Source organism: Platalea leucorodia (assembly GCF_965183815.1).
Source record: "Platalea leucorodia genome assembly, chromosome: 14".
Classification (NCBI taxonomy): domain Eukaryota; kingdom Metazoa; phylum Chordata; class Aves; order Pelecaniformes; family Threskiornithidae; genus Platalea; species Platalea leucorodia.
Window position 1 is genome coordinate 7,414,606 of NC_138836.1, and position 25,543 is coordinate 7,440,148.

Genomic DNA, 25,543 nt, shown 5'->3' on the forward strand with positions numbered 1-25,543 from the left:
ATGGATCTCCAAACATCGGTGTCTCTGTCAAGGAGAATAGGGAGGGAGGTGTCTTTGCTTGAGATTCACTGACCGGGACCCAGTGTATCCATTTCTCTGCTCTATTTTCCCCCCGCCCCTTTGTGAGGAGGGGCTGGAAGGGGAGGAGAAGGTTTGTATACCTAGGAGATGTACTGGGGACAGGTCTGAACTTGATTCTGTGGCCTGACTTATTACGCCTTTGGAGTATGAAACATCTGAATGTTATCTAAATGTTAGGGATGGGGTTTTTTCCACTAGACAGAGCAAAGGGAAGCAGATCCAGGTCCTTCGCGTTTGCAAGCCCGGCCTCTGTCCCAGTAGGTTGCTTTTCCCTTCCACAATCGGTTCCTCATCCTTGCTGCAGCAGGGGATGCTGCGGTGGGCGACGGAGGGGCAGGCATGCTCCACAGCCACACTCTCAGCCTGGGGATGAAATCAAACCCATTCCCTTTAGAAGCACAGAGTCAGTCAAGAGATGCTTATTTTAACGTTTACAGTATGTTTTGTAATCAGAAGAGTGGTTCCTATCCGGGAGGCAGTGCTTCACTGCCCTTCCTATACCGGGGCTGGTGGCACTGAAACAGTTTGCAAACACAACCTTTGCCATTCGGAGATGAGCGAGAGTCACCGCTCGCTCCTCTGCCTTCAGCAGTGCGCCGTAATGTTTCTGTTGACTTCAGCCTCTCTTGCTGCACTGAGAAACATAACTGAGTTTGCCAGAGAAAGGATTTTTGTGTGGTTTGTTGCTGGGCTCATTTTTCTTCTCTTGGCCAAGACTCAAGAATTTCCTGAGTGACTTTTCAGAGAATCTGCTCCAGCAACTCAACAACAATATGCTCTGTTTGCTTTTTATAACATAAATAAATCTGAAGATCTGCCAAGGAGGAAGCAGGGAGGAAGCCAGGAAAAGCGAAGTGATGGTGTGAGGAATGCCTTTTGGCAGAAGTGCCTGAGTGAAAAAAGCGGGTGCGTGGACAAAGGAGCACTGAGAGCCGCTGGGACGACTGGCAAGTGCATCCCAGGGAGGCTCACCCTCTCCGCTGTCACAGGCACGCTGCAAAGGACAAGCTCTGGATTCCTTTCAAACCTTCCTGTTAAGGTAAGGCTTAAACATTCTTCTTAAAACAAAAATTGTTATTTAAAAGGTATGAAAACATCCAGGAATTAGTAACACTGTTAATAATACTGGGTGAGAGTATGAATTCGTAGGTGCGACACTGGGCATCTTTCTAACAGGCTGAATTAAGCTTGTGATTAAGCTTAGTGACCATTTAAAGGTGACAGAGTCTTTTTAACCTTACTTTGATATGAAATAACACACAAACAGAGCTCAGTTTATGGCAGAGGTGTATTTCTAGTGTTTCTCAGTGCTAAGAGGATGTGGTAGGTTCAGCTCAGCTCAGTATTTTAAGTAATCCAGTGCATGTGAGGAGCAGATTTCTTTCCCTACATGCAGTGTAAGCTAAAGACTGAATTTTAAAAGTCTTCTGTCCATCTTACACTCTTAAAATTTCCCCCTAAAATACTGAAGGAGCAATGAGATCAGTTCTGCTGAGTTTCCCCCAGCTGCCCAAACTCTGCAGCAGTGTGGCTGGGGGCCAGGCAGCATTGAGGGGTGATGGGGAGGGGTACCCATGGGACATCCATGATGGGTACCTGGTGCACCAGCTCTCCATCCCACCTGGGAACTCCTGGGTGTGAAGCTGAAACTCCAGCCGTGTGTCAGCTTGTCAAGGTTACTCTATGTGATTATTAAAATGAAGGACAAACTGGAAACCTGCTTTAGCTGTGACACAAATCCCGTTTCAGCTGTGGAAATGCAAACGGGTGATACCTGCTGTCTTACACCTTGCTTCTGTTTGTTAGGTGAAAAAGTGACGAAGCAATTGCAAGTTTAACTTCACAGTCTCCTCAAGGAAGTCTAGAGATCATTAGCACAGGCTAAATTCAAATTTTTGTATGCCTGGATTTAGTGAGATCGTCTGTAAGAGAAATCTATTCAGAGAGTGATGGCAAAATAGCAGATTTCTGCCGCTGAGCCAATGCCCCTGCCCCATCCTCCCGAGGTCCCGTGCCAGTGCATGTGTTGGCAGTGTGCACTCGGGGAAGGCCATTTGTTGCAGCCACTTGTCCAGCGTTTCGGTGCCTGCTGCCTCATTACAGCGGAGACGTGCCTCCCCTACGGGCTGAACATAAATCTTTGGAAGAAGATGAACTCTGTCTTGCCTGTCAGCACCGTGAGGCATCATTCACCAAAGGGAAGAAGACAACGTAAATCCTCTTTCTGTATGACAGGAAGGTTTGAAAGGATTAGGTCTATAAATGTTCTGATATTTCTACCTGAGACTTCACTTAGAGAAGATCAAGATCTTGTATGAAAGCATATTTTAGCTACATATGTGACAGCAGAGCAGTTTGGCTATCTGAGTGTAACCTTTTTGCATTTGAATACTTAGTCCCATTGGAGTTGTTATTATTATTTTACTGATGTTAATATGGACATATCTCATCTGCAAAAGTGTCGTGGTTTAACCCCAGCCAGCAACTATGCACCACACAGCCGCTCGCTCACCCCCCGCCCCCCGTGGGGTAGGGGAGAAAATTGGTAGGGTGAAAGTCAGAAAAACTCGTGGGTTGAGATAATAACAGTTTAATAATTGAAGTAAAATGAAATAGAATGGTAGTAATAATAATAATATAATACAATAATAATAATGTAAAGCAAGTGATATATGACACAATTTCTCACCACCCACCGACGATGTCCAGCCCGTTCCTGAACAGCAATCGCCCCTTTTTTTCCGGCCAGCTCTCCTCAGTTTATATACTGAGCATGATGTCATATGGTATGGAATAGCCCTTTGGCCAGTCTGGGTCAGCTGTCCTAGCTATGCTCCCTCCCAGCTTCTTATGCACCTGGCAGAGCACAAGAAGCTAAAAAGTCCTTGACTGGTGTAAACTCTACTCAGCAAGAACCAAAACATCAGTATCTTATCAACATTATTCTCATCCTAAATCCAAAACAGAGCACTCTACCAGCTACTAAGAAGAAAATTAACTCTATCCCAGCTGAAACCAGGACAAAAAGTTACTCTGACAGCTTGCTTTATGCCCGCTTTTTTAAGTTTCCACCACCAGCGTTAATCCAGGTAAGAAATCCTTGTTTTGGTTTGACCACATCTTTTTAAGGATGCTGGCACATCTTTTGGAGTAACACACCAATGCATGCTCATGGCTGTGTCTCTCTCATTTCCCATTAATATCCCCGACAACGACAGCTCTCCAAACGGACTTCCAAGAATTTGTTCTCTTGTAGCTCCGAGTCGCCTTCAATCAACACTGCTTTCCGTATGAGCTCAGCTCACATCACAGCCAGGAGTTGCTCAACACGCCTTGGTGTGAAGCCTATAGCACGCTAAAATTACATGCAAAAAGATTTTGGTGATTTTAATCGACCATATTGTTGTCATTATTTCTTGGATATGAAGGCTACCCAAGCCAATTAAGTCATGTAGTCTGATTTTCCCTTTTTTATTTCATAAATAACTCCTTCCAGCCTTACCGTGCTACAGCATGGAAGCATGAAATTCTGGTTATAACTGGTGTCTTACTGCTGAGCTGCAAGGATTGGGAGTATGTTGAGGACACTGAGGTCTCTTGGTCCCTTGCTGCTGGAAGCTGTGCTGCAGGGCTGGCTTGTGCTCAGCACAGGAGGTCTGAGTCGCTGCAGCTCTGTCTTGCAGTAAAAAGGGAAAGACAGTGTTACTGTGCACATGTGCAAGGACTGTGCAAATAGAAGCAGCCACTGCTGTTCTACCTTTTGTTGTATCTGAAAGCAATTTTTAAAAAATTGTTTGTAGGTTCAAAGATGAAGACACTTCAGAGAAATATGAGTGTATTCCAGCAAACTAAAATTCTTTTGTGGAAAAATGTACTTATCAAGTGGAGGATGAAAATGCAGAGCTTTCAGGTAAGCTAAAAAAAAAAGAAAAAAGTGAGAAACTAACTACTGAAGAGTAACCAATCCCTGCCTGCCCCTATACCTCGATTTCATCTTGTAAAGTTGAACACTAAAGTAAGTTTGAAAAGCCCTGACTGGGATGAACACTTTACAAGACTTTCCTTTTTTATCTGGTAATATTTCTGTCTCTTATGCAACGTACGAGAGCACAGATGGGCTCTCTGAGCAGAGTAATTTACTGAGGTGACATGCACAATGCAAAGACGTTGTTAGTTAGTTGACATCTAAGAAACCGGTGTGACTGAGTGCCCCTTGTTTATATTTTAATCCCACAGAGAACATGCTCTTAGACTGTTATATTATTACATTCTCTTCTCCGTTCTCCCCCTTACCTAGGAGTGGATGCTGTCTCTGCTCTTTCTGCCACTGATGTTCATAGTGTGCACGTTCATGATGAACATCCACTACCCCGAAGTGCCTTACAGCTACCTCGGGCAGTTAGATGATCCTGCCTTTGATGCCACCGGGGTCACCATCGCTTTTACACCCATCACTGTGACCACAAGGCAGATCATGAATAAAGTGGCCTCGAACTCTGTAATGATAGGTATGTTTTGCCTTTTAAATATTTAGCTTTGTCATTGTTTACCCTGCTATACATTATGTCTTAGTGATTCTCCAGTATCTTCGATCAGTAAAGAAAATTCACCCCAAATACTCCATTCTAGCAAATATTTCTTCTCTGGTATTTAAATTACTAGTGAGGTCAGTGTGTGCTTCTGTGCTGTAAACCTCTGCCTTTGTAGAATAATACTATTAAGACACATTAGTTCTTTCTTTTGAGGTTCACTTCTTCCCAACCAGTAAAATATGAAGTATTTAAAGGCACTACCCTGCCCAGTGCGGAGAACTGGAAAAGAGGAGTTGCAATGCTAAAAAAGCAGAATATATACCCAGTACCTGTGCACACATTTTCAGACCTACAGAAGCTCATTGCAATATTTTTCTTACAAACTACAGGTATAAAACTAGAGGCACTGGACAATGAGAGAGCCCTGGAGAAAGCCTGGATTTCGAATAATGAAATTATAGGGGTTGTATTTAAAGACAACGTCTCCTATCACCTCAGGTTTCCTACTGGGAATGTGGTTATTCCAAATGACAACTTTGGATACATAGGTAACAAAAAATGAGAATTTATGGGTGGGTGATTGCCCGGCATGGACAGGCACTGCTTTGTTGGAATAATCTATATATGTTAAATGATTTAATAAATTGTTAATGTTTTTTTGTCAGTGGGCCACTGTCCATTTGAAGAATTTCCCATAGTGCATATGCATGCTTATCATCAGCTTTTGTAGTGAAAACCAATTACATTTCACTGGTCTTACCTGTGATGCCCTTAACCTTTCCTCCTTGCAGATAACTGTTACAATTTCTCATCGCGGTACTGTTACAGCCCGAGGTATTGGTACAAAGGCTTCCTGTCCCTGCAGTCCAGCATCGATGCTGCTATTATAGAGGTAAATCAAATTTATGAACTGATGTAGGTGTCCTTTTATTTTAAACTTGGGCGAGAAAAGACAAATTGTTCTGTGACAATAGCAAGAGACAGGCTTGTCAGAAAATTCTGCAGGAAAACAATTACCTTAAAATGCTCAACTGTCTGAGTATTATTGGCAGTGACAGTGAGAACTTGAATGCAATCGGCAGTTCCTGCAGAAAAATGACTGCTTTCAATTTAATTTTGAAAATTTGTACTAACTTTTGTTTCTCTTCAAAATGGCGATTTCACTTAAAGGCTGGGAACCAAGTGTAATACTGCTGTTTGATTTAGAGTATTTCTCAGATTCCAAGGAAAAGGAAATTCTTGCAGGAGACTGGGGTGGTATGAATATCTGCTGGATGACTTGGTTTCAAAGTAGGCATGTCTGTCATTTCTTGTCCTTCCTTTCCAAATTGTTCTTCAAAAATATACCAGGGTAGGGGTCATTCCACCTGGCTGTGCACCTCCAGCTCTCCAGGCTGCTTTCATCCCTGAGGAGAGAAACAGGACCTTGGGGAGCACGAGTCATTTGTGTGTCTGGATCCTTGCCTCTGGATGAGCTGAGGGATTCCTCTCTCTCAGTAGACAAGGCAGGGAGTCTAGCTGAGGTGCAGACACACAAGTGAGTCAGATGAGCCCTTCCCATAGGGCTTTATTGCATTACTTCTTGATGTTTTCTATAAAGCTGCATTAAAAAGTAAATCTAGGGATGATGAATCAGAAGGTTATTTCTATAAATATACCTCACTGTAGAAAATAAATTAAATACTGAGATGTTGACCTTGAATTCCTTTAGGTGGTGGCAAATCATTCGGTTTGGGAAGAAATGAAATCAATTGCTGGTGTCCGTATGAAGTCCCGGAGTGTCACCTCCTCAATTACATTAGATTACGGTTATTTCATGATTACTATCGTGATGTGTTTCTCTCCATTCATGTATTTCTTATCAATGAATGTTGTAAGAGAAAAGAAGCAGCTCAAAGTATTGATGAAGATGATGGGGCTGAAGGATATTGCATTTTGGTGAGTTCTTTTTTAATTAAAGTATCTGTTTGCAAAAAATCAGTATACTTCTGAACACTTGCGCAGTAAGTTAATAAGTTAAATGAGTTAATAAGTTTTCTCTGGTACTCTAAGAACAAACCAGAAGGGTTGAGCATGGCAGCAGTGTATTCTTCTTCCTTGGGTATCTCCTCCTAAGGTGGGTCACGCTCTCTGTTCTGCAGAGGATGTGAATGAGCTGACTCTGGGAAATACTTAATATTTTAATTTAAAATGGTTCTGCCGTGCAGATGAACTTGTAACAACAGTTCTTAATTAAACGAAAATGTAATGCTACCTTTCCATCTTCAGGCTCTCCTGGAGTCTGCTGTATGCTGTTTACGTGATGGTCCTCTCCTGCCTGCTGACAGCTCTCCTGCTGCAGGATGCTTTCTACAACAGCAGCTTCCCTGCAATCTTACTGCTGTTTTTCCTGTATGGCCTAGCCTGTGTAAGTCAGGTTTTAAAGCCAGATTTTCTCACCATGTGATTTATTACTATGTTGATGAGCCTAAGCATTACTCCAGAGCCTTTTGCACAGTGCTCAGGATGGTATCATCCTTTGTATGGTCGTACTAATTGAAATAGCTGAGTGGATTCTCTGACTCAGCAGCAGTCATTTGAATTACAGCCTGAAGGTCTGACAGGCAGTAGGTTGGCCACAAAAGACCTCATTTGAAGCTCAGATCGACCCACTAAGAAGGACTTTAGTGTATTTTATTACATGGGCCCAGCTCACCAGAGATCGCTTTGCCTGGCAAATGGAAGTGCTACTGTTAAAGATATTTATTTCCTTCAGTGGTTGAAGGAAACTTCTGTTCTTACAGATCCACCTGGTTTTCATGCTCTGCTCCCTCTTAAGGACCTCCAAACTTGCTGGTTCCATGGGGTTCCTCATCACCTTTCTCTTCGGATGCCTGAGCCTCGCGGTGCTGATAGAAAATCTTCCAGAACCGTTGAAGTGGTTTCTCGGTCTCTTCTGTCCTTTTGCATTTAATGCTGGCATTGCAAAGGTATGGGGCATCATCTCTGCAGCTGAACCTTCCCAGCAGCTTGCTGTCCTGGGACCTCTCGGTGGGGACAGAGTACGTTTTGTCACAGGCAGTGGCAATATAAGACCCTGGCGTACTTTGCTAATAGAGAAAGACATAGGAATTCATAGCCCTCACTTCAAAAGACCAGCTTTTTCACATCTGTAAAATCTTCAGGTACTTTTCATTCATATCCATGTCCTGTTTTGAAACCTCCATGCAAGCTGAGCTGCTGTTGGGCAGCAAAGAGGGGCTCCAATGCCCCCATCCCATTCCCCTATTTAAAAAGCCAATGAATGCAAAGAAAAGCACAGGCCTCCTCAAAAATAATCTGCCATTGTGCACTTCTGTAGCATCCACATGAACCCGAGAAAACCCCAGCGAGCCCATTGCTGCACACAACAGCACCATTATCCTCCGGGGCTGGACCCCAGGCAGACGGCGAGTTGACTCGGGGACATCAGCTCTTCGCCGCCCGGTCATTTCCCTCTTGCTGCAGCGACTCTTCCTGGCAACAGAGACTGTGCAAATACAATTCGAGTTTTCTGCTGCGGCCATCCTTCCTCCATCCCCGCTTTGGATAATTCTATGCAGTTTCCCAGTTCTCCATCAGTCATATCTCCATAGCTCTGAGCAATGCTTTCTAGCTCCAGTTATTTAATATTTGATTTCCTGATATATAAAAAAATCTGCCTGGAAGAGGAAATTTCTGCACCAGCAGAAAAAGAAACTGAGTTTACTGCTAATTTACCATATGGTTAAATCAATCACTACGTAAAATTATACTGTCTTCGTCGTGACTGTCACATCAAGGGTGCCAATATCATGTTTCTTGAATGATTTTCTATAAAAATCAGATCTTTTCTTCTGCTTCTGGATTGTTCTGGAAAATTCTGAATGAAAATACAAGAACTCTGTGTGGAGTAAATTTATTTCCCTTCCTCACTAGAAAGAAAAGAAGAAAAATTGATCAATACTGCAGATGATTTCTGGGTTAACAAAGTCAATTGCATCCATGGTTTGATGGCACGTGCATAGTTTTGCAGCCTGAAAATTATTCTTCTTTATCCTTTATTTCAGGTTTTCCATTTAGAAAAATATGGAATGGGTTTCTATTTTTCTAACCTTATGGAGGAATCATACTTTTTATTTTCAACTTACATTATGCTGGTCTTTGATTCAGTCCTTTACATGCTGTTAGCTATGTATTTCGACAAAGTTCTGCCAGGTAGGTATGATTTATGCTCATGATCATACTTTCTTCTTTTATACTTTTGATTTATACAGATTGTGTGTAACAGCTCCTCAAGGAAACGGTGGGCTGCTCCATTCTCCGAGTCAACCAAAAGAGCTTTTGGGCTAAAAAAATGTATTATCTCACTGAGTGACTTTTCTGCCCCTGGCACACACTGGTAATTCCCAAATCAAAGACAACAAAGTATTTAGTGTTTGGTTGTTTTTTGTTTTTGGTTTTTTTTTTTCCTAATTATACTGCTGTTGAATTGTTTATGAAAAAAATAGTGTAATAATGTGTGGGACAATATTTTAATTCATTAAGTAAAATACTGAATTCATTAGATATAGCCCTGAAGCCAACCTTCTTGCCTCGTCTACCCCAGCTCCAAACCTCTTTTTTTTAAACTGGACAAAGTACCAATTTTGAGGCAGCCAAGTACTTATTAGAACCTCCTAAATGCTTAGTCTAGGATGATGTCTTGGTTGTGGCTTTGGTTAATGACAGGTCATCTTTGCTTTCCCGTCAGGCAAATTCGGCATCCCAGATCCCCCTTTTTTCTGCCTGAAGCCCTCGTACTGGGTGCGAAGCAGGAGACGCTCCACCAGGGAGACGCGCAGAACTGCAGCGAGCCCCAAGGAGCTCCTCGGTGATGACGTAGAGCCAGTGCCCCTCGAATTCGTGGGGAAGGAAGCCATCAGGTTAAGGGAGAAGGAATTGCTGTTCGTGCTTTTTTGAGTTGGGTAGTTTGGGTTTAATGCTCCCACAGACCACCACTTCTGCCATCAGCTTTGGTTTGACTTACACAGGCAGTTTTTGTGTTCATGAGGCTCTTGCCAAACACTTTGTTTCACAGAGAAAAATTAGAGATAAAATGCAGATGAGATAAATAGATAATTCAGGCTGGTCACTAATGGTGAAATTCGGATGAATTCAGATTAAAAAAAAAAGGGGGTGTTTTTGTTTTTTGTTTTTGGTTTTTTTTTTTTCTGTGGACTTTGTTAAATGTCCATTAGGGACAACAAGGAGAACATGGAGGGCAGCCCGTTGTAAAACAGCCATCTGTTGTAATGGGCTTGACCTTGTCTTTGCAAGGCTTGGTGGTCCAGTATTGCGTGCCAGGTAGTGATGTTCATGCCTGTGTACAGAGCATGCCAAACCCTGCTGAATCTCAGGGCTGCTTCCCAGTGCCTCTTACTTTTCATGCCATTTCTGTCATTTTAAATTAAGGCACATAAGAATGACAAAGGGCACCAGGGAAATGTACTTACAGGAATCCTGAAATAATATCCTCCTTACCTTCCTTTTAGACTCAACAATATTAAAAAAGCATATAAAAAGAAGGACAAGAAGACAGAAGCTTTAAGAGGTATGAAAGCTGTGATATTGATTCCTGTTAAAGATGAGGAAAAACAGTTGTGCAAACATTTCAGTCAGTCAAAGAAATAAAACAACACTTGCATTGCTTGAAAATTTATGTAAAATAATAATTGCTGTGACTGATTATTATTTTGTTCAGTTTTTACTGATTTTCCATTTTTAATAAGACTAAAGAGAAGAAAGATTTTTTTTCTATTGTTGTATTTCTGTCTTTTCTGCTAAATACAGAGCAGCTTCTTATGCCTTTAGTTACAGGTTTGCAGAACTTTGCCCCACATTGCTTAACACACTTTTAGCTTATTATTGCTACTTAGTTCTTATACTTCTTGACTTGTCTTGCCTTCAATAATGAGTAGAGGCAAGTCAAACCTCATTTCTTCCCAAACTTGATGTTATTTTCATTCTAGGTTTGTCTTTAAATATTTACGAGGGTCAGATCACTGCCTTACTTGGCCACAGTGGGGCTGGAAAGACAACACTGTTAAACGTGCTCAGTGGACTCACTTTGCCTTCTGAAGGTAGGACGGCAAATGGTGGGATGGGGTGGGCTTGATTCAAAAGCTGTAAAGACCAGTTTGTTTCACCTCATCATGTTTATTCCTGTAAACAGGCTCTGCAACCATATACAACCACAAACTCTCTGAAACAGGAGATAGGGAAGAGATTAGAGAGATGATTGGCATTTGCCCACAATTCAACATACAGTTTGAAGTCTTAACAGTGAAAGAAAACTTGAAAACTTTTGCAGAAATCAAGGGCATCAAGTCCAAAGATGTAGAGCGAGAGGTAAGTGTGTGTTCCCCCTAAAAGCATCACTGCACAGCAACGTGAGGCTGTAGGCAAACCCCACATTTCAGTAAAGACTCCTTTTGCACTGGGAAGCTCAAAGGGTCCTCCCAGCTGCGTCTTCTGAAAATCGAAGCTGGTGTCGAGCTTCAACCAGGTTAGTAAGCAAGCTTGTGGCCTTGATGCAACCACAGAGATTCCTCTGCTCAACCCAAGGAGAAGAGGGGATGTAGCAGCCCCCGTAGTGGTTGCTCCTGCTGGTGGTGGTAGACCTCAGTACCTGCTCTTAGAAACTGCCTCCAGTCCCAGCCAGATCTCCTTCATGGCTAATAAAGGATGGAAGGACAACTGGTGCCGAGAATGGACATCCTTGTGCTGTTCTAGGTGCAAAACATTTTGGAACTGCTGGATATCAGTAACATTCAAGACACTCAAGCTGAGAAACTGAGCGGCGGGCAAAAGCGGAAGCTATCCATTGGAATAGCCATGCTTGGAAACCCCCAGGTAAAGCAGCAGGCACGGCTCTGTAACATAGGGAATATTCAGGTCCAGAATAACTAAAACCTCATGCATGTACTTGGCTGGAAGTTCGTGCGTGATTTCAGACCTCTTTAAAGCACTCATAATTATTAATAAATTTAATATTTTCATTTCATTAAATTCATAACCTATCTTGCTAGCCTAGTTTTAAAGCAGATAGATCATTCCCTGACCTCTGCACAGCTCCCAGAATAGCTGCCCTTGCATAAAAGGTGGCCTGGGTCTCTTGCCTTCAGGACCTGAGGCTTTCAGGGGAACACCAAACCCAACAGATGCGCAATTGCTCCGGCAATGAGGAATATCTGATTTCATCCTTTCTGCAGGTTTTGTTCCTGGATGAGCCAACGGCTGGGTTGGATCCTCTTTCCAGACACCAAGTGTGGAGCCTCCTCAAGGAGCAGAGAGCTGGACGGGTGATCCTGTTCAGTACCCAGTTCATGGATGAGGCCGATATCCTCGCAGGTAAGCAGAGGCTCAGCCTGTAGCACCTCTGCAGAACAACCCTGGAGCAGAAAGCCCATGTGAGGTTCAGTTGGGAAAAAAGGTTGGAACAACTGCTCTACAGTATAAATTCCTTTGGCTTTTTCTTTCTTTAGACCGCAAGGCTTTTATCTCGCACGGGAGGCTGAAGTGTGTCGGTTCTTCTCTGTTCTTGAAAAAAAAATGGGGGATTGGCTATCATTTAAGGTATCTACTTCAGCCCCAACAACTGGTGTCTGGGAACATGCATGTACAAGGAGCCACTAGAATGACTGTAAGGGGGAAACCGTAGAGCAGATGTCATCAAAACAAGAAAATTAACTGAATTAATATTCAGTTAAATTAACTGAAACAGCACTTCACTCCAGAGCAAGGAATAAATGAAGTATGCTAGAATTTTTTTTTATGCATCCTAGCAAATACACTGGTGGTTGTTGTTTGTTTGGGCTTTTTTTATTTTTGTTTTTTCCAAAACTAAGCATCTCTTTTCTTTCAACTGAACAGGATCCATGTCAGTGAGTCTTGTGACTTAGAGAAGGTGACATCTCTGGTTAAACGGTACATCCCCAATATCATATTCTCAGGACACAGTCAATATGAGCTGAGATATAAACTGCCATTAGAAAACGTGAATAAATTCCCAGGTAATGTATATTAAAATAACTGAGAATTGTCCATAGAGAAAAAATAATCCCCAATGTGGGGAAAGAGAAATGAAGAGGGAGATTTTCTACAGGAGTCACATAAGGACTTTAGAACTGTTGCATTTTGGTTTTCCCCCCACAATTTTAGCATCCATACATTTAAGATCAAAATGTACAACAAATGCTTTTCTACTGTTTGTAATGAAGAACCTAGCAGGCTAAACTGGGCTACATGTGCTACTGAGAGTTTATTTTTCTTTCTGTTAAAAGAGAAGACAGTGACAAGAGAAAAGTCCATACCACCAATACCGCGCCATACCCGCAGTGGCACGAGGCAGACCCTCACTCACCGTGTCCATCACACTCAGTCTGACAGTCCCACAGCCCTGCTGCCTCAGACGATGCAGAGTCTGAAATGTTGGTGCTAAGTAGAAAAACATCTTCAATGAGCTATGCATCTGGCAGTTTTGTGTTCCTCCAGACCCTTTGCATCCTGGCAGCTCGCTGCTTTATCATTTCCTCTGTGACTGGAGGTGCTCCAGTCAGGTTGACTCAGCTGAATCGAAGTCTGGTGTGGAGATACATGCTTATGTTTGAAATCACTTGTATTATCTCTGTCCTGCAGATCTGTTCCGTGGCCTCGACAGCTGCTCTGACCAGGGAATTATCAACTATGGAGTTAGCATGACAACCCTGGAGGATGTCTTCCTGAGACTGGAGGAAGAAGCCACCATGGATCAAGAAGGTACAATCGTGGCTGCAAATATACAATCCATAGCCAAAGAGAACAGCTACTTTACAATAACACCTGGCCATGCCTCCAACAGCTGATTAAGAGGTGGCTCGTAATTTTTCACACGTTACAACATAGAAGCTGGTCTCAGACATAAATGTGCATGTGGAAAACTCTCTGCAGATGAGCGCGTCCTTGAGGAGGAGTGGGCAGAAGCAGGACCTCAGTGCCCCGACGAGATGGAGCCAGGCTCCCTGCTGCTCTCAGACACCGGGAAGGCAGCAGTCAGTGGCTTGGCTCTTTGGAGGCAGCAGGTCTCTGCCATGGCATGGGTGCATTTCTTAAAGCTTAAGGGTTCGGTGAAAAACCTGCGGTCAATGTAAGTACCAAAGCGATTCTCTCTTGCAGATCTGGAACTGGACACAGTCACAGCAGGGGGGACAATTTTCACCCCCCTGTTTTGATGACAGTTTGGATTAATTGATATCAGGTCTTGACTATGAATGATCTTGGTAATCTGCACTCAGAGGAGAGGAAAGCTTCCTTTCCAGTGCCAGTAATATAAAATCTCCCTTTTGTGCATTTTCATTTCTATACTGAGTGATTTATGCAAGGGAAACCCATTTTCTTTCTGAAGAAAAGAATAATTTAGAAACACTTTTATTTCAGGTGGAGGAGGAAGTTTTAAAATAAACTAGTGTGTACAGAGAGAGGAGGGGAAAACACTACTTTCAGATTTCCTCTATAATTTTTTTAAACATCTCTCATGTTGCCATTGTCTGAATAATTTGGCCCCATTGCTCTTCAGTCTCACATGCTGGCGTTTACTGGTGGGGCACAAGAAACAGAAGGGAGATGGTGAATTATGAAAAACTTATATCTTAAGGTAGTCTGAAAGACACTTCATGGCCTAAAAAGTTGAGCACTCCAGATCTGAGTTCCTCTCGCTGCTAAATTTTGAGGGCCTTTGTGAATGATCAAGGTTTGAGACTTCTGAAAATAAAATTACCAAAAAATTTTTAACAGAAAAAGTGTTGGGTAACCTGACTAAAGTATACCATTCCCAATATGCAAATGCGTTCTGCTGAATATCTGTTTTTAAAGTGTTTATTCATCTCTTTCTTAATGTAGTTTGCTGCTCTATGTGGTTTTTCTGCTTCCTCTGGTTTTGCAACTGTCCCTGGTCGCTGCCTGGCAGAGCGTGAGTGCTTGGGAGCTCTCGTCTGCGCGGTACTTCTTGCCCCTGGGGAAGAGGGCTCACTCGGAGACAACAAGCCTCCTGGTCCACAACAACACGGGTGAGGGGAACGAGCCTTTCCTCATCCTTTCCTATTCTGGGGCTTCTTGCTGTTGCAAAGGAAAATAAGTGGAGAGAGCAGATGGTTGTGGGATGGATGGGATCCAAGGGATGAAGGTTTCAGTGACAGAAGAGCATGGAAATTGTCATTTTTAAGGGGTTGTGAATAAAGCCTACTTTGGCTTCAGCAGCTGGTGAGATCCTGATGCAATGATGTGAAAAGGGATATTGTAGCAGATGGGATTACAAGGGATGCAGTTCTTTCCCTGTCCCAAATCCAGAGTCAAATTAACAGTCTACTTCCAGAATTTTACCTTCAACATTCCTATGAGTGGATATTATTTTATGTTATTTTGCCAAAGTATGATACTGTTGGCTTCATCAGACCATCAGCAAGGAAAACACATTTTGTAGTAACTCAGGAAAGGCAGAAAAAAAAATGACAATGCAAGATTCAGTCAAGACTGAAATCCATTAAATTCACATAAATCAATGTGCAATGATCCACCGTATATGTGCTGTCTGACATCCACAGTTATTAGACTTTCTCTGGTTTTGTTTGGTGGTCATGGATTTAAAAAAAAAAACAAAACCAAACCATCAAAGACTCTCTTGTTGTTCAGTATTATGATTCCTCTGCTTTTGGCTTTCACACCAGGCACAGGCATTGAAGACTTTATCCACAAGCTCGAGAGCCAAGATCTCACAGTGGAAATAAGCGAGGAAAATATCACAGAGGACCTAAAGCACAATGGGGCTATAAAAGTGTCTCGCAAAGGCCAGGTGAGGATTTTTGTTCTCTTCCTCCTGTTTCTTCCCAACAATTGAATAATTAAGCAAAATGCCTCCATCAGCTCTACCTGTGGGATGGTCCTATTGAGTAAAGCCCACAGGTACAAAGATTTGGAAGTGTTTTAACCAGTAAACTACATGCTAGAGGAGACCTTGTCTCCCTCATCCTCCACCTCAAACTTTTCATTTTTGTAGCACAGCTATACAGACTTCCAATACCTAGTAATTAGGTTTTTAGCAAACAAAGCATAGGCAAAATGAATTATTTCAGGCCTGGATTCTCCTGGCGTACTCTTTTTCTACTGCTTCCCTGCAGATGACAAAAGCCAAGAGTTTTCATCTTCTTGTCTTGCTCTTTGAAGAGCTACAGGTTTACCGTGTTATGCCACATGGAGGCCATCAACTGCTTCCCGGTGCTTGTGAACGTCATTAGCAACACTCTGCTGAGAGCCCTCAATTCCACCGTGCACATTCGGATCTGGAGTCATCCATTTTTCTCTGTAAGTGTCAGAGCCTGGCAGCCAGAAGGTGTCAGAAAATAGTTCTTAAATCTGCTTAAGGTCTCAGTAAGCCATCAGATTTTAATGGGAAGTCATGTGGGGCTGTCTGAACCTGTAGACCCACCTTCCTCGGTGGTGGCTCTGGAACCATCATGTTTGACTTCAGGAAAACTGAAGTTAATTTTTCCCTTGTGAGTCTCGAGGGCTGCTGAATGGAGAGGGTGGCGGGAGGGTTTCTTCAGGAGGTTCCTTATTCTTTATGTCACGTTATTCAAGCTGTGGCCCATCAATTGACAGAAGAGAGAGCTCACCACAAGTCTGGGACAGAGGAGTGAGACCTGCACCACACATCTCACTGGTGGCAAGCATTTTGCAGGGCTATGGTTTGGGGAAACACTTCCTCCTGCCAATATTTGGTTTCAAATCCCACTTTGTGTTCATACTGCCCTGTTCTTCATGAGAAATGCAGTAAGATGAACTGTGGCATCTAGCCATTACATTGCGGATGTTTTCTACAAATGCTTTTGTTCTTCTGTTTTCAGATAGATGAGCCACAATTCTGGGATTATTTTGTTTCTTTTTACCTTGTTTATATGCTGCTGTTATTCCCTGGTTTTCCTCCTCACTTTGCAATGGGCTACATGCAGGATTATAAGGTAAATTCTTTGAAACAGAGGAGATTTTGGGTGGGCAGAAGGGGTTACAACTGCATTGCCATAAGGACATTTGAATATGATGGGCAGCTTGAGGTGTTTTTCTCTCTATTGCCATGAGCAGCTTTGCAGCCAGCACAAAATGCTAAAGACAAAAAGAGGTGGAGTTTTACCCCAGTATCGCAATAGTAACAGCTTTTTGTTAGCTTTTTATTTCCTAGAGCCATTCTCATGGGTGCAGTTGGCCAACCAGGCACCAACAATAAACTGCCCTTTGCATTGTGCCTTCCCAGGTGGGAGCTCGTGCCCAGCTGCGGATCTCGGGGCTCTTTCCCTCGGCATACTGGTGCGGCCAGGCGCTGGTGGATGTCCCACTGTGCTGTGTCCTTCTCTTCTCGATGTTCGGGTTTCAGTTTGCATTGAGGAACAATGTTTCCAGGAACATCGACAGCTTCTTCTTGCTGGTATATTCTGTCCTGGTGATTGCTGGTTCACTAGGGAGTGATTGGGGTAATATTTTGAGCATGTGTACAGGTAGCTGAGGCACCGTGGGTGCAGATGGTGCTGGCACACCTCTGGGTCCCCAGATGCTTACTGACTTTCTCCTTGTTTCACCTCCTATCATTTGGGTTTCCCCAGCTGGAAATAAAAGGCAATAAATCTTGCCTTAATATACTCCTTTACACTTAGCAGTAAAATTGTGGTAATTTCTGAATACCCTGATCTTAATGTATGATTGTTTAAACTGAACCACATTGCTATATATAGGTTTCTGGTTGTTTAGATCACTCTGTTTTCTCCCATGAAAGCCCTTTTTTTTTTGCTGCAGATCCTGGGTACTTTTGGTTATGGAATTTCTATCGTTCTCTTAATCTACTTGATCTCCTTCGTCTTTCGCAAAGGATGGAACTGTGATTTTTGGTCTTTTATCCTGATAGTGGTAAGCATATGGCTAGCTAATGTGCTGTAGCATTTACAGAAATGTATTCTGTGATCTTAAGGATAAACTAGAGGTCAAAACACCAAGTATAGAGGTAGAACATAAATATGGGCACGTGTTTTATAGCAGTCAGTTCTATATTAAGCTCTTTTCACCATGTTCTGTTCCCACAATCCTGCTGTGGCACGGGGAAATGCTCGGATCCACCCTGAGCTGGTGCAGGAATGGAGGCAAAAAAGTTATTTATCACTCTGTTCAACACCTCACATCCAAGAGATATAAGGTGCTGAGACATGAGCCATCAGGTTAGACGCAGATAGCCCGAGCCTGACCTGGAAGGAAGTGGGTTATTTGGGATGGGAAAGAACAGGACGGGATCCCGTATTGTTCTTCTGCCCGAAGCAGCCCTGTGTCTGGGAAGGAGTTTCCCCAGCTGACCCAAACCAGCAGCCTACCATCAAGCAGAAATGGCTGAGGACCTCCTGAACCCTTATCGTTTCTCATCTTTATATTTCTTGATCATTTTTAGAAATTCATCAGGAAACTGAAAAGGTAGACCCACACAATTTTTAAGACCAGTGAGGAGCATAACCCTTCCCATCAGCTAAGTTACCCTCTTGTTTTATTTTTAGGTATGCTTTGTTTCTTATATCATCAGCAGAGTCATGGATTTCTCAATCAATACTAGTGTCTCCCTCTACGTTATGTCTCTCTTGATTCCTGTGTACCCACTGCTGGGTGTAATGAGCAACTGCCAGCAGGTAAGCGGTGGTGCTGGGCGAGGAGAGGCACCCCACCATAAAACACAGCTATATGTCCTCGTGAGCAAAGTCTGGTGGTAACCGCATGCTGCGTTCTGGGAAGGCTCATTAGTTTCCTCTAAGAGGTGGTATTTTCCAAATGGCCAGAGTGCATCGTTAGATGACCGTTTCAGATCAGATCTCATTTTTCCAGCTGTTCATTATGGCTAGGGGCTACTTCTCGTGCAGTTGAGCTATGACTGTAGATAGGTAAGCACTCTTAATTCTTTCCATGCAGAGTTGAGCAACTTGTCTCGAACAATCATAAGAGAAAATTTGAAGTTATGCATTTGATTTTGCATGGAAACTGAGTAAGAATTAAGAATACTCACAAGGTGCTTTACTCCATGTCAGCTGAGGGTGGTTGTAGAAAGTCAGCTAAGAATTTAAGAAAACCCTCCACCTATGTGCAAGACTGTTTATGAGGCTTAAATGACTTAGGAGTGAAGTCCAAATAGAAGAGACTCCTCCTCTGTCCTGTCCCACTCACCTCCACCTCTTCTCTGCTGGGACCCCAAAGGAGAGGACACTGGATGTTTTCCTGTGATAGGCCATAACCTCCATTTTCTGGTATAGGAATGGGATGCCCAAATTCAAACATCTGTATTTGTTCATCTCTATGGTGAATATTTTGGGTTAATCAGAAGGTTTTGTACATTTTCAAAGTATTTGTTGTTTGCTTTAATCCTTCCAAAATTAGCCAGCATTATACTAAAGAATTACAGGTCTTCATTGTGTATTTTTTTTTTTCTTATTCTTCTAGATTTTTATAGAAGGCGCTGACATACTTGGTGTGGCTCCAAGGAATGATGTACTAATAGCTGTCTTTGCAGTAAGAAAAATTCTAAGATTACTTTTATTTAGGAATGTGTGTCTCCTAAACCCCATCCTCAGTTATGAGGAAGCAGGCAAGAACCCTGAGCTCATTTCATGCAGGAGGAGGATCTCAGTGGGTCTGGATGACAGATTACACGCACACACACACCCGTGCAAAAGTAACCTCGCTCCTTTGAAATGGGGAAGGGAAAATGAAATAAGCCCAGATCACTTAATGCTGACCTGTTATTTTATGAATTGTGTTTTTCTTCTATGATTGGTATTTTTCGCAGTATTGGTAAGTGATAGTAGGGTTCACAGCCTTCAGGATTACCCTGAGTTTAGACATTAATGGACTTCTCAGTTTCAGCCATAGGAGGATAAAGGCAAGGATGTTAATGTGGAAATCTCTTTTTTTCAGCCTTATATCCACTCTGTGGGTTTCATTTTTCTTCTTCGATATTTGGAGATAAAATATGGAAGAGCAGTTCTGAGGAAGGACCCAATATTTAGGTTTGTATAAACACACAGGCACCACAGGCACATGCAAGGTCAAAACTCCTACCACAGTGCTTTTCCTTGAAGACAACATTTTGATCAGATATCATTGCCTTTGTGTCCTTATTTTTAAATATTTTTTTTAATACTGTTGATGTTTTATAACTAAAATAGCCCCTTAAATACTGCAGTGATATGATAATATAAAACAGCTCTCAAGCTTGTTAGTACCTCCACATGGTGTTGTCTGTGCTGTGTGGATGCACCAGTTTGGTTCTTTGTAAAACATAGAAAGATTATAAATATAAAACAAATAATAATAAGTAATTAAAAAACCACAAGAAACATTGAACCAGAGGGACATTCACTCTTGATCTATCCAAAATGCATTGGAGGAGAACAAGGGTAAAGAACAAAATGCTAAGACGAATCTGGTGGGTTTGTAGGATTTCCCCAAGAAGAGAAAGCAGCCACCAACACCCTGAGGAGCTCGAAGAGGAAGATGAAGATGTTAAAGCTGAAAGAACAGCAGTGAGAAATGCCATAGCAGCTCCGAGTCAGGAGGAGGTATGACTAAGTGTTGTTCTTCTCGTTTTATTTTATACCAGTAAGAAGCCCACTGGTGAAAATCAAACCACCAAGTATCAATAAGTCAAGTCAGTGCTCTGGCTGTATTATTCTCACTGGGAAAATCAAACTCCCAAATGTACAGTGTGGGTCCCATCAGGATAGAGAAGAAAGTTGTTAAGAGGAACGTGGACAATAGTGTCCTGTTGCACCTCAAATTCTCAGTAAACTATGAAACAAATTCAAAGATCTTTAGAAGGTTTTCTGCCTTTTTTAATGGAAAAATATTCCTGAAGGATTAATGCTATCCAATATAATAGACTGATCTTTCTTCTTCCTCCTCGCTTTCAGAAATCAGTCATTATTGTCAGCAACCTGTGCAAGGAATATAAAATAAAGCAAGCTGGTTCCGTTTTTAAGAAGAAGAAGAAAATGGCCACCAAAAATATTTCCTTCTGTGTTAAAAAAGGTGAGAATTGGAACTGTTCTCCTAGACCTGTTTTGTACCCCTGATCATACAGGGAGTTAATGCAGAGTTAATTCTCTGCAGATTTTCAGTTATCTGAGCAAGGACATAAAGGTCAAATCTATTTGCTCTGTGGCTAAGGCATATTCAGTCTGTGGTTGATGTGTTAATGAACAACATGATGTGGATGCATCCTATTAGTTACCTTTGACTCTCTGTTATCTAAAATAACATAGCCCCCTCTCTCCAGGATCCATTTCAGCAGTGGCTTCTGAGTGGCCTTGGAGCAATGCTTAGACTCACAGCATCAGTTAGAGTTGAAATGTTATGGGCTCCCAGAGCGTATATTTATACTGTTTACTTTTATATGGTCTTTGATATTAGCATGCTCTCTTTTATGTTTTTTCTTTAATGGGCTGTGCCTGATATATTTGTTGAATGGGAAGTATTACTAAGAAATTATATGTATTGATTCCAGGAGAAGTATTAGGACTTCTGGGGCCCAACGGAGCTGGTAAAAGCACAGCTATCAAAATGATTACTGGAGAGACGACACTGACTGCTGGGCAGGTAGGAAGCATCTGGAGAAAAGGGATAGATCCATGATAAAAGTGCAAGTGCAAACCTTGTACCTCGGCTAAGCTATAGTTTTTTTCAAAGCATTATTAATAGGTATCAAGGTTTTAACTGAATGCATTGTGCTATTAAGTTAAACAATGTATTAATAAAAAAAACCTGTGAGCTAATTCTAACTTTGACAAGCAGTTACATCTACCCTAATTGCCCATGTTTATATCTAGAAACCAAGTAAATGAGGGTTGAAAAATCACTCCCTTGCTCTTTGAGTTTCCTTGCCTAAATCCCAATGAAACCCATAGTCTTCCTCTGAACCATACCCTTGTATCTGGGCAAGGCTGTGTGAGGGCAAAATGATCAGCCTGGTTGTGCAGGTGCTGATGAAGACGGGCGATGGAGCGACCTCCCACCTCCAGGACCACGCGCCTGCCTTCCTGGGGTACTGCCCACAGGAGGACCCGCTCTGGCCAGACCTCACCGTGCACGAGCACCTGTGGGTCTACGCGGCCGTGAAAGGGGTGTGCAAGGAGGATACGGCTGCTGCTGTCAACCGGTACGGATGGAAATTGTTTCCTGGGGTTGGTCAATGTTTTATCCCCTAGTCCTAGGGCACGGGGAGGGGACCAGAAAGTCAAAATTCACTGTGAGCCAGAGGCAACTTTGAAAGAAACTCAGGAAATGGAAATGCAAAAGGGATTTTATGCTAAATGCCGTGATTAAGCGAGTGGGTTAAGAAAATCTCCAATTTGCCTAAGTGCATTTAGTGGGGATAAATTTACCACTAATGTCCTTTTAAATATGTTATCTTTAGGAAGCATTTCTAAAATCTCTGATGTTACAGTTTGGTGCTACAAGAAAGGGTTCTTAAGTACTGCCTGCTCAGCTGACACTGGCGAGGTGGAATGGATTTATAATGCTGTTGATGCTAATGATGGGTTCAGAAAAGAGCTTGTGGCTTATTCAGTACACTTTGCTTCAAATATTCACTTACATTTTAATAACACAATAAAAGTTTAATGAAAACAAGCAGGAGTCAAGAGCAAGGGGAAGAAAGTTCCTTTTTCTTATCATTTTGGGAATCCTTGATGAGAGTATTGTGTTGGGAATAACAGAAATGTTCTTTTTTCACTTGTTCCCTTTCCCCACAGAATAGTGAATGCTCTGCAGCTTCAAGACTATTTAAAAAAAAAAACCAGAAAATTATCTGCTGGGATAACCAGAAAGGTGTGTTTTATTTTACCTATAATGAGCACTGCAATGCTCATAGCACAAATCAAAAATCCCCTCCGTGAGCAGAGGGACATACTTGTGCTCTGAGCTACCCAGGAGAGCATTGTATTTTCTCCCATCGTGGGGTGATGGAAATTAGCCTTTTCCAAAACCACATTTCCTATAAATCAGAACCTTGATTCCCATAAATGGAGCGATGCTATCCACAGCTCTTTGTAGACAGAGTGCCAGGGACTGCAAAAGATCTGACTCAAACCCCTTTCCCTGTTGTAGCTGTGCTTCGCAATGTGCATGCTGGGCAACCCTGCGGTCCTGCTCCTGGATGAGCCATCAACTGGCATGGACCCTAATGGGCAGCACTGTGTCTGGTGAGTAGGACCCCAGGCACTGAGCCACCATGGTGGTAAAGGGGTTGGAAGCCAAAAGTAGATGCTTGAGGTTAGGTAAAGAGTGTTTTGCCATCTGCGGTTAGTGCTGCTCATCACGTGCCAATGGTTTTATTGGAAACTCCATTTTCCTGGTTCTCTCTAGCTGAAGCATGAGCAAGGAGAGAGAAAAAACATTTTACCTTCATCCTTGTTGCAAACTTTAGGATAGTCATGTATGGGATTTGGAAGAATCCACAAATGGACCTGAGTGAAAAATATTCCTTTTTGTCATTATTTCAAAGTATAACCATGTGCACATCAGTCTAAAGTTGCTGTATGTAAAGTTTTTACACTTGTTTTAGGGGAGAAGCATTTGGAGGGACAAAGGTATAAGAAAAAGTGTCTGATATTCCTAGGGAGTGTTAGCTTTTTCTTTTTTTTTTTTTTTTTTTGTCCCCTCTGGGCCTCAGGAAAATGATTCGTGCTGCCCTGAAAACCAAGGAGACAGGAGCCATTCTGACAACGCACTACATGGAGGAGGCAGAGGCAGTGTGCGACCGCGTGGCCATCATGGTGTCCGGGCAGCTACGGTGGGTGGCAGCATGGCCGGTGCACAGCTGAGCTGGGAAATGTCTCCTGGCCCCTCTTCGGTCCATGTAGCAGCAGGGCTTCTCCTCTGGCCTCACCTACCCGAGCCCATCACCCTGGGTTTTATGAAGTGCTCCCCATGGTTTCGCCAGCAGCACAATTTGGGAAGGAGCAGATGGTGGGGCATCAATGGTTTCACACTGACATCTCTTTTTTTTTTTCCTCCCTCCCCTGCAGATGCATTGGCTCCATTCAGTACCTGAAGAACAAGTTTGGCAAAGGCTATCTACTGGAAATTAAGGTCAAGGACCCAGAGTGCACTGATCTTCTCCATGCTGAGATTTTGAGGATTTTCCCAAGTGCAGCCCGTCAGGAGCGGTAACTATAAAATATGGGATGAACAGTGGCTCCAACACTACCTCAGCCCTAAAAATGTGCCCAGTGTGATGGTCAGACACAGGATCTCTGCTGGAGAGGGACAAATAGCTCAGAGTCTCTATACAGGGATCTGATTTGATAATGTCACCACATCCAACCCTGCTGCAAAACGTCCATGCATCCAACTCATAGCGTGACATAAAGTTTTGATCCCAGAACCTCAATACAGAGCAAGAATCTTCTTTTCCTCTTGTTCTTCAAGGTTCCCCTCTTTGCTGGTCTACAAGGTTCCGATGGAAGATGCACTGCCCCTGTCTCACTCTTTCTCCAAGCTAGAAGAAGGTAAGAGCAAAACAAGATGACTTTTTGAAAAGGTGGAACACAGACTGCTAATTTCCAACTCTCTTTCCATTTCTCCACAGCCAAACGAAACTTCAGCTTCGAGGAGTACAGCTTCTCTTTGAATACTTTGGCTCAGGCATGTGATTTCAAGGCTAGACATGCTGTAAAGGCGTGAGCAGGAACAAAAGCTGCAACGAGACCTGGGCCCGTGCAGTGGCAGAAGGCTGCTTCACCAAAAAACTGCCTGGGGGTGGTGGGCGAGGGGTTCTCTGCCAGGAAAGTGGTGAAAAACATTTGGGTTTTTTCACTGTTGGGATTTAGCATGGTGGGAACAAACCTAGGCAAAGTGTTGCTGCATGGGTCCACTCACCCGAGACAGGCACACAGCACATCCAAGCGATGGATGCCCTTGGTAGATGCCCATGCCCAGCCTCTATGGCTGATCCTGAAGCAGCAGATTATTGCTGCTTGCACAAGGCTGGTGGCAAAGATGAGGAATGTTTATGTCAATCCATTGGTGGGTAAAACCTACTCTATGGATATACCTATGGGCAGCCAGTGCCTCTCAGCAGGTTATAGCAGAGATCACGGGAGTCTCGGCTACTGCATATGTGCTCCCCACATAAAGCTACTTCACATACCTCTCATGGGGGTTGCGGAGCTGTACCTCCTGTAAAGGAGCATCGCAGTGCCTAGTGAATGTCAGAGAAATAATCAGAGCTTTATCTTGCCCATTTCAGGTATTTTTGGAACTCTCCCGGGAGCAGGAAAAGGATAATTTTGATCTGACTTTGGATGGGACTTTCGAATGGAAACAACTTCAGCAGGAGGACTGTTAAAGATCTAAGATGTTCACTTACACATTACTCAGTATTAACCTAACTGATGTGATACTGCACATATTTACTACCATTATCAGCGTATCACGAAGAGGAGGAACAGGCTCTGCCTTTCCAGCGAGCATGGGCTGAGGGCTCCTCTCCGATGCAGAAGACATTTCACCTGGACTCTGCAGGTGTCTACGCTGAGCCCTGCCCCAAGTTGCACTTCCAATGGCTGGTTGGTGAAATAGTGCCTGCACTGGTGGGAGCTCTCGTCAAGCAGAGCAGTGCGCAGCGGAGGGACAGAAAGGTTTGCAGAAAGAAGGGTCATAACCCGTCTCTGGGGATTGAGGCTCTGCTTTGCTCGGTGGATCTGGGTGCATCAGGGAATCTGGACACGCTGCCAACATTCTGGGCTCCTTTCCCACTAATGTGTGGGACTATTTGCCTACTACGTGTTTAAATACATCTTATTGAAATTTGCACTCTATTTTTATACGCTTCCAATAAATGT

The 25,543-nt window shown here is 43.0% G+C and overlaps 1 protein-coding gene across 1 annotated transcript; it reads left to right on the top strand.

Moving 5' to 3' along the window:
• Positions 1–3,889: 3,889 nt before the first annotated feature.
• Positions 3,890–25,438, top strand: LOC309597254 (ATP-binding cassette sub-family A member 10-like; the record flags this gene model as incomplete). Its single annotated transcript, XM_082326496.1, has 38 exons — positions 3,890–3,991; positions 4,379–4,589; positions 5,003–5,161; positions 5,405–5,505; positions 6,325–6,551; positions 6,882–7,020; positions 7,397–7,582; positions 8,681–8,828; positions 9,364–9,535; positions 10,145–10,203; positions 10,622–10,732; positions 10,825–11,000; positions 11,385–11,504; positions 11,864–12,002; positions 12,137–12,227; positions 12,525–12,664; positions 13,290–13,409; positions 13,581–13,776; positions 14,529–14,695; positions 15,353–15,477; positions 15,849–15,986; positions 16,529–16,642; positions 16,933–17,103; positions 17,469–17,579; positions 18,212–18,340; positions 19,143–19,211; positions 19,617–19,708; positions 20,140–20,260; positions 20,612–20,729; positions 21,205–21,296; positions 21,677–21,855; positions 22,451–22,526; positions 22,806–22,900; positions 23,371–23,490; positions 23,726–23,866; positions 24,129–24,208; positions 24,289–24,344; positions 24,949–25,438. 38 exons carry the CDS (start codon positions 3,890–3,892, stop codon positions 25,045–25,047), a joined length of 4,890 nt encoding a protein of 1,629 aa, XP_082182622.1. The 3' UTR covers positions 25,048–25,438.
• Positions 25,439–25,543: the final 105 nt, after the last annotated feature.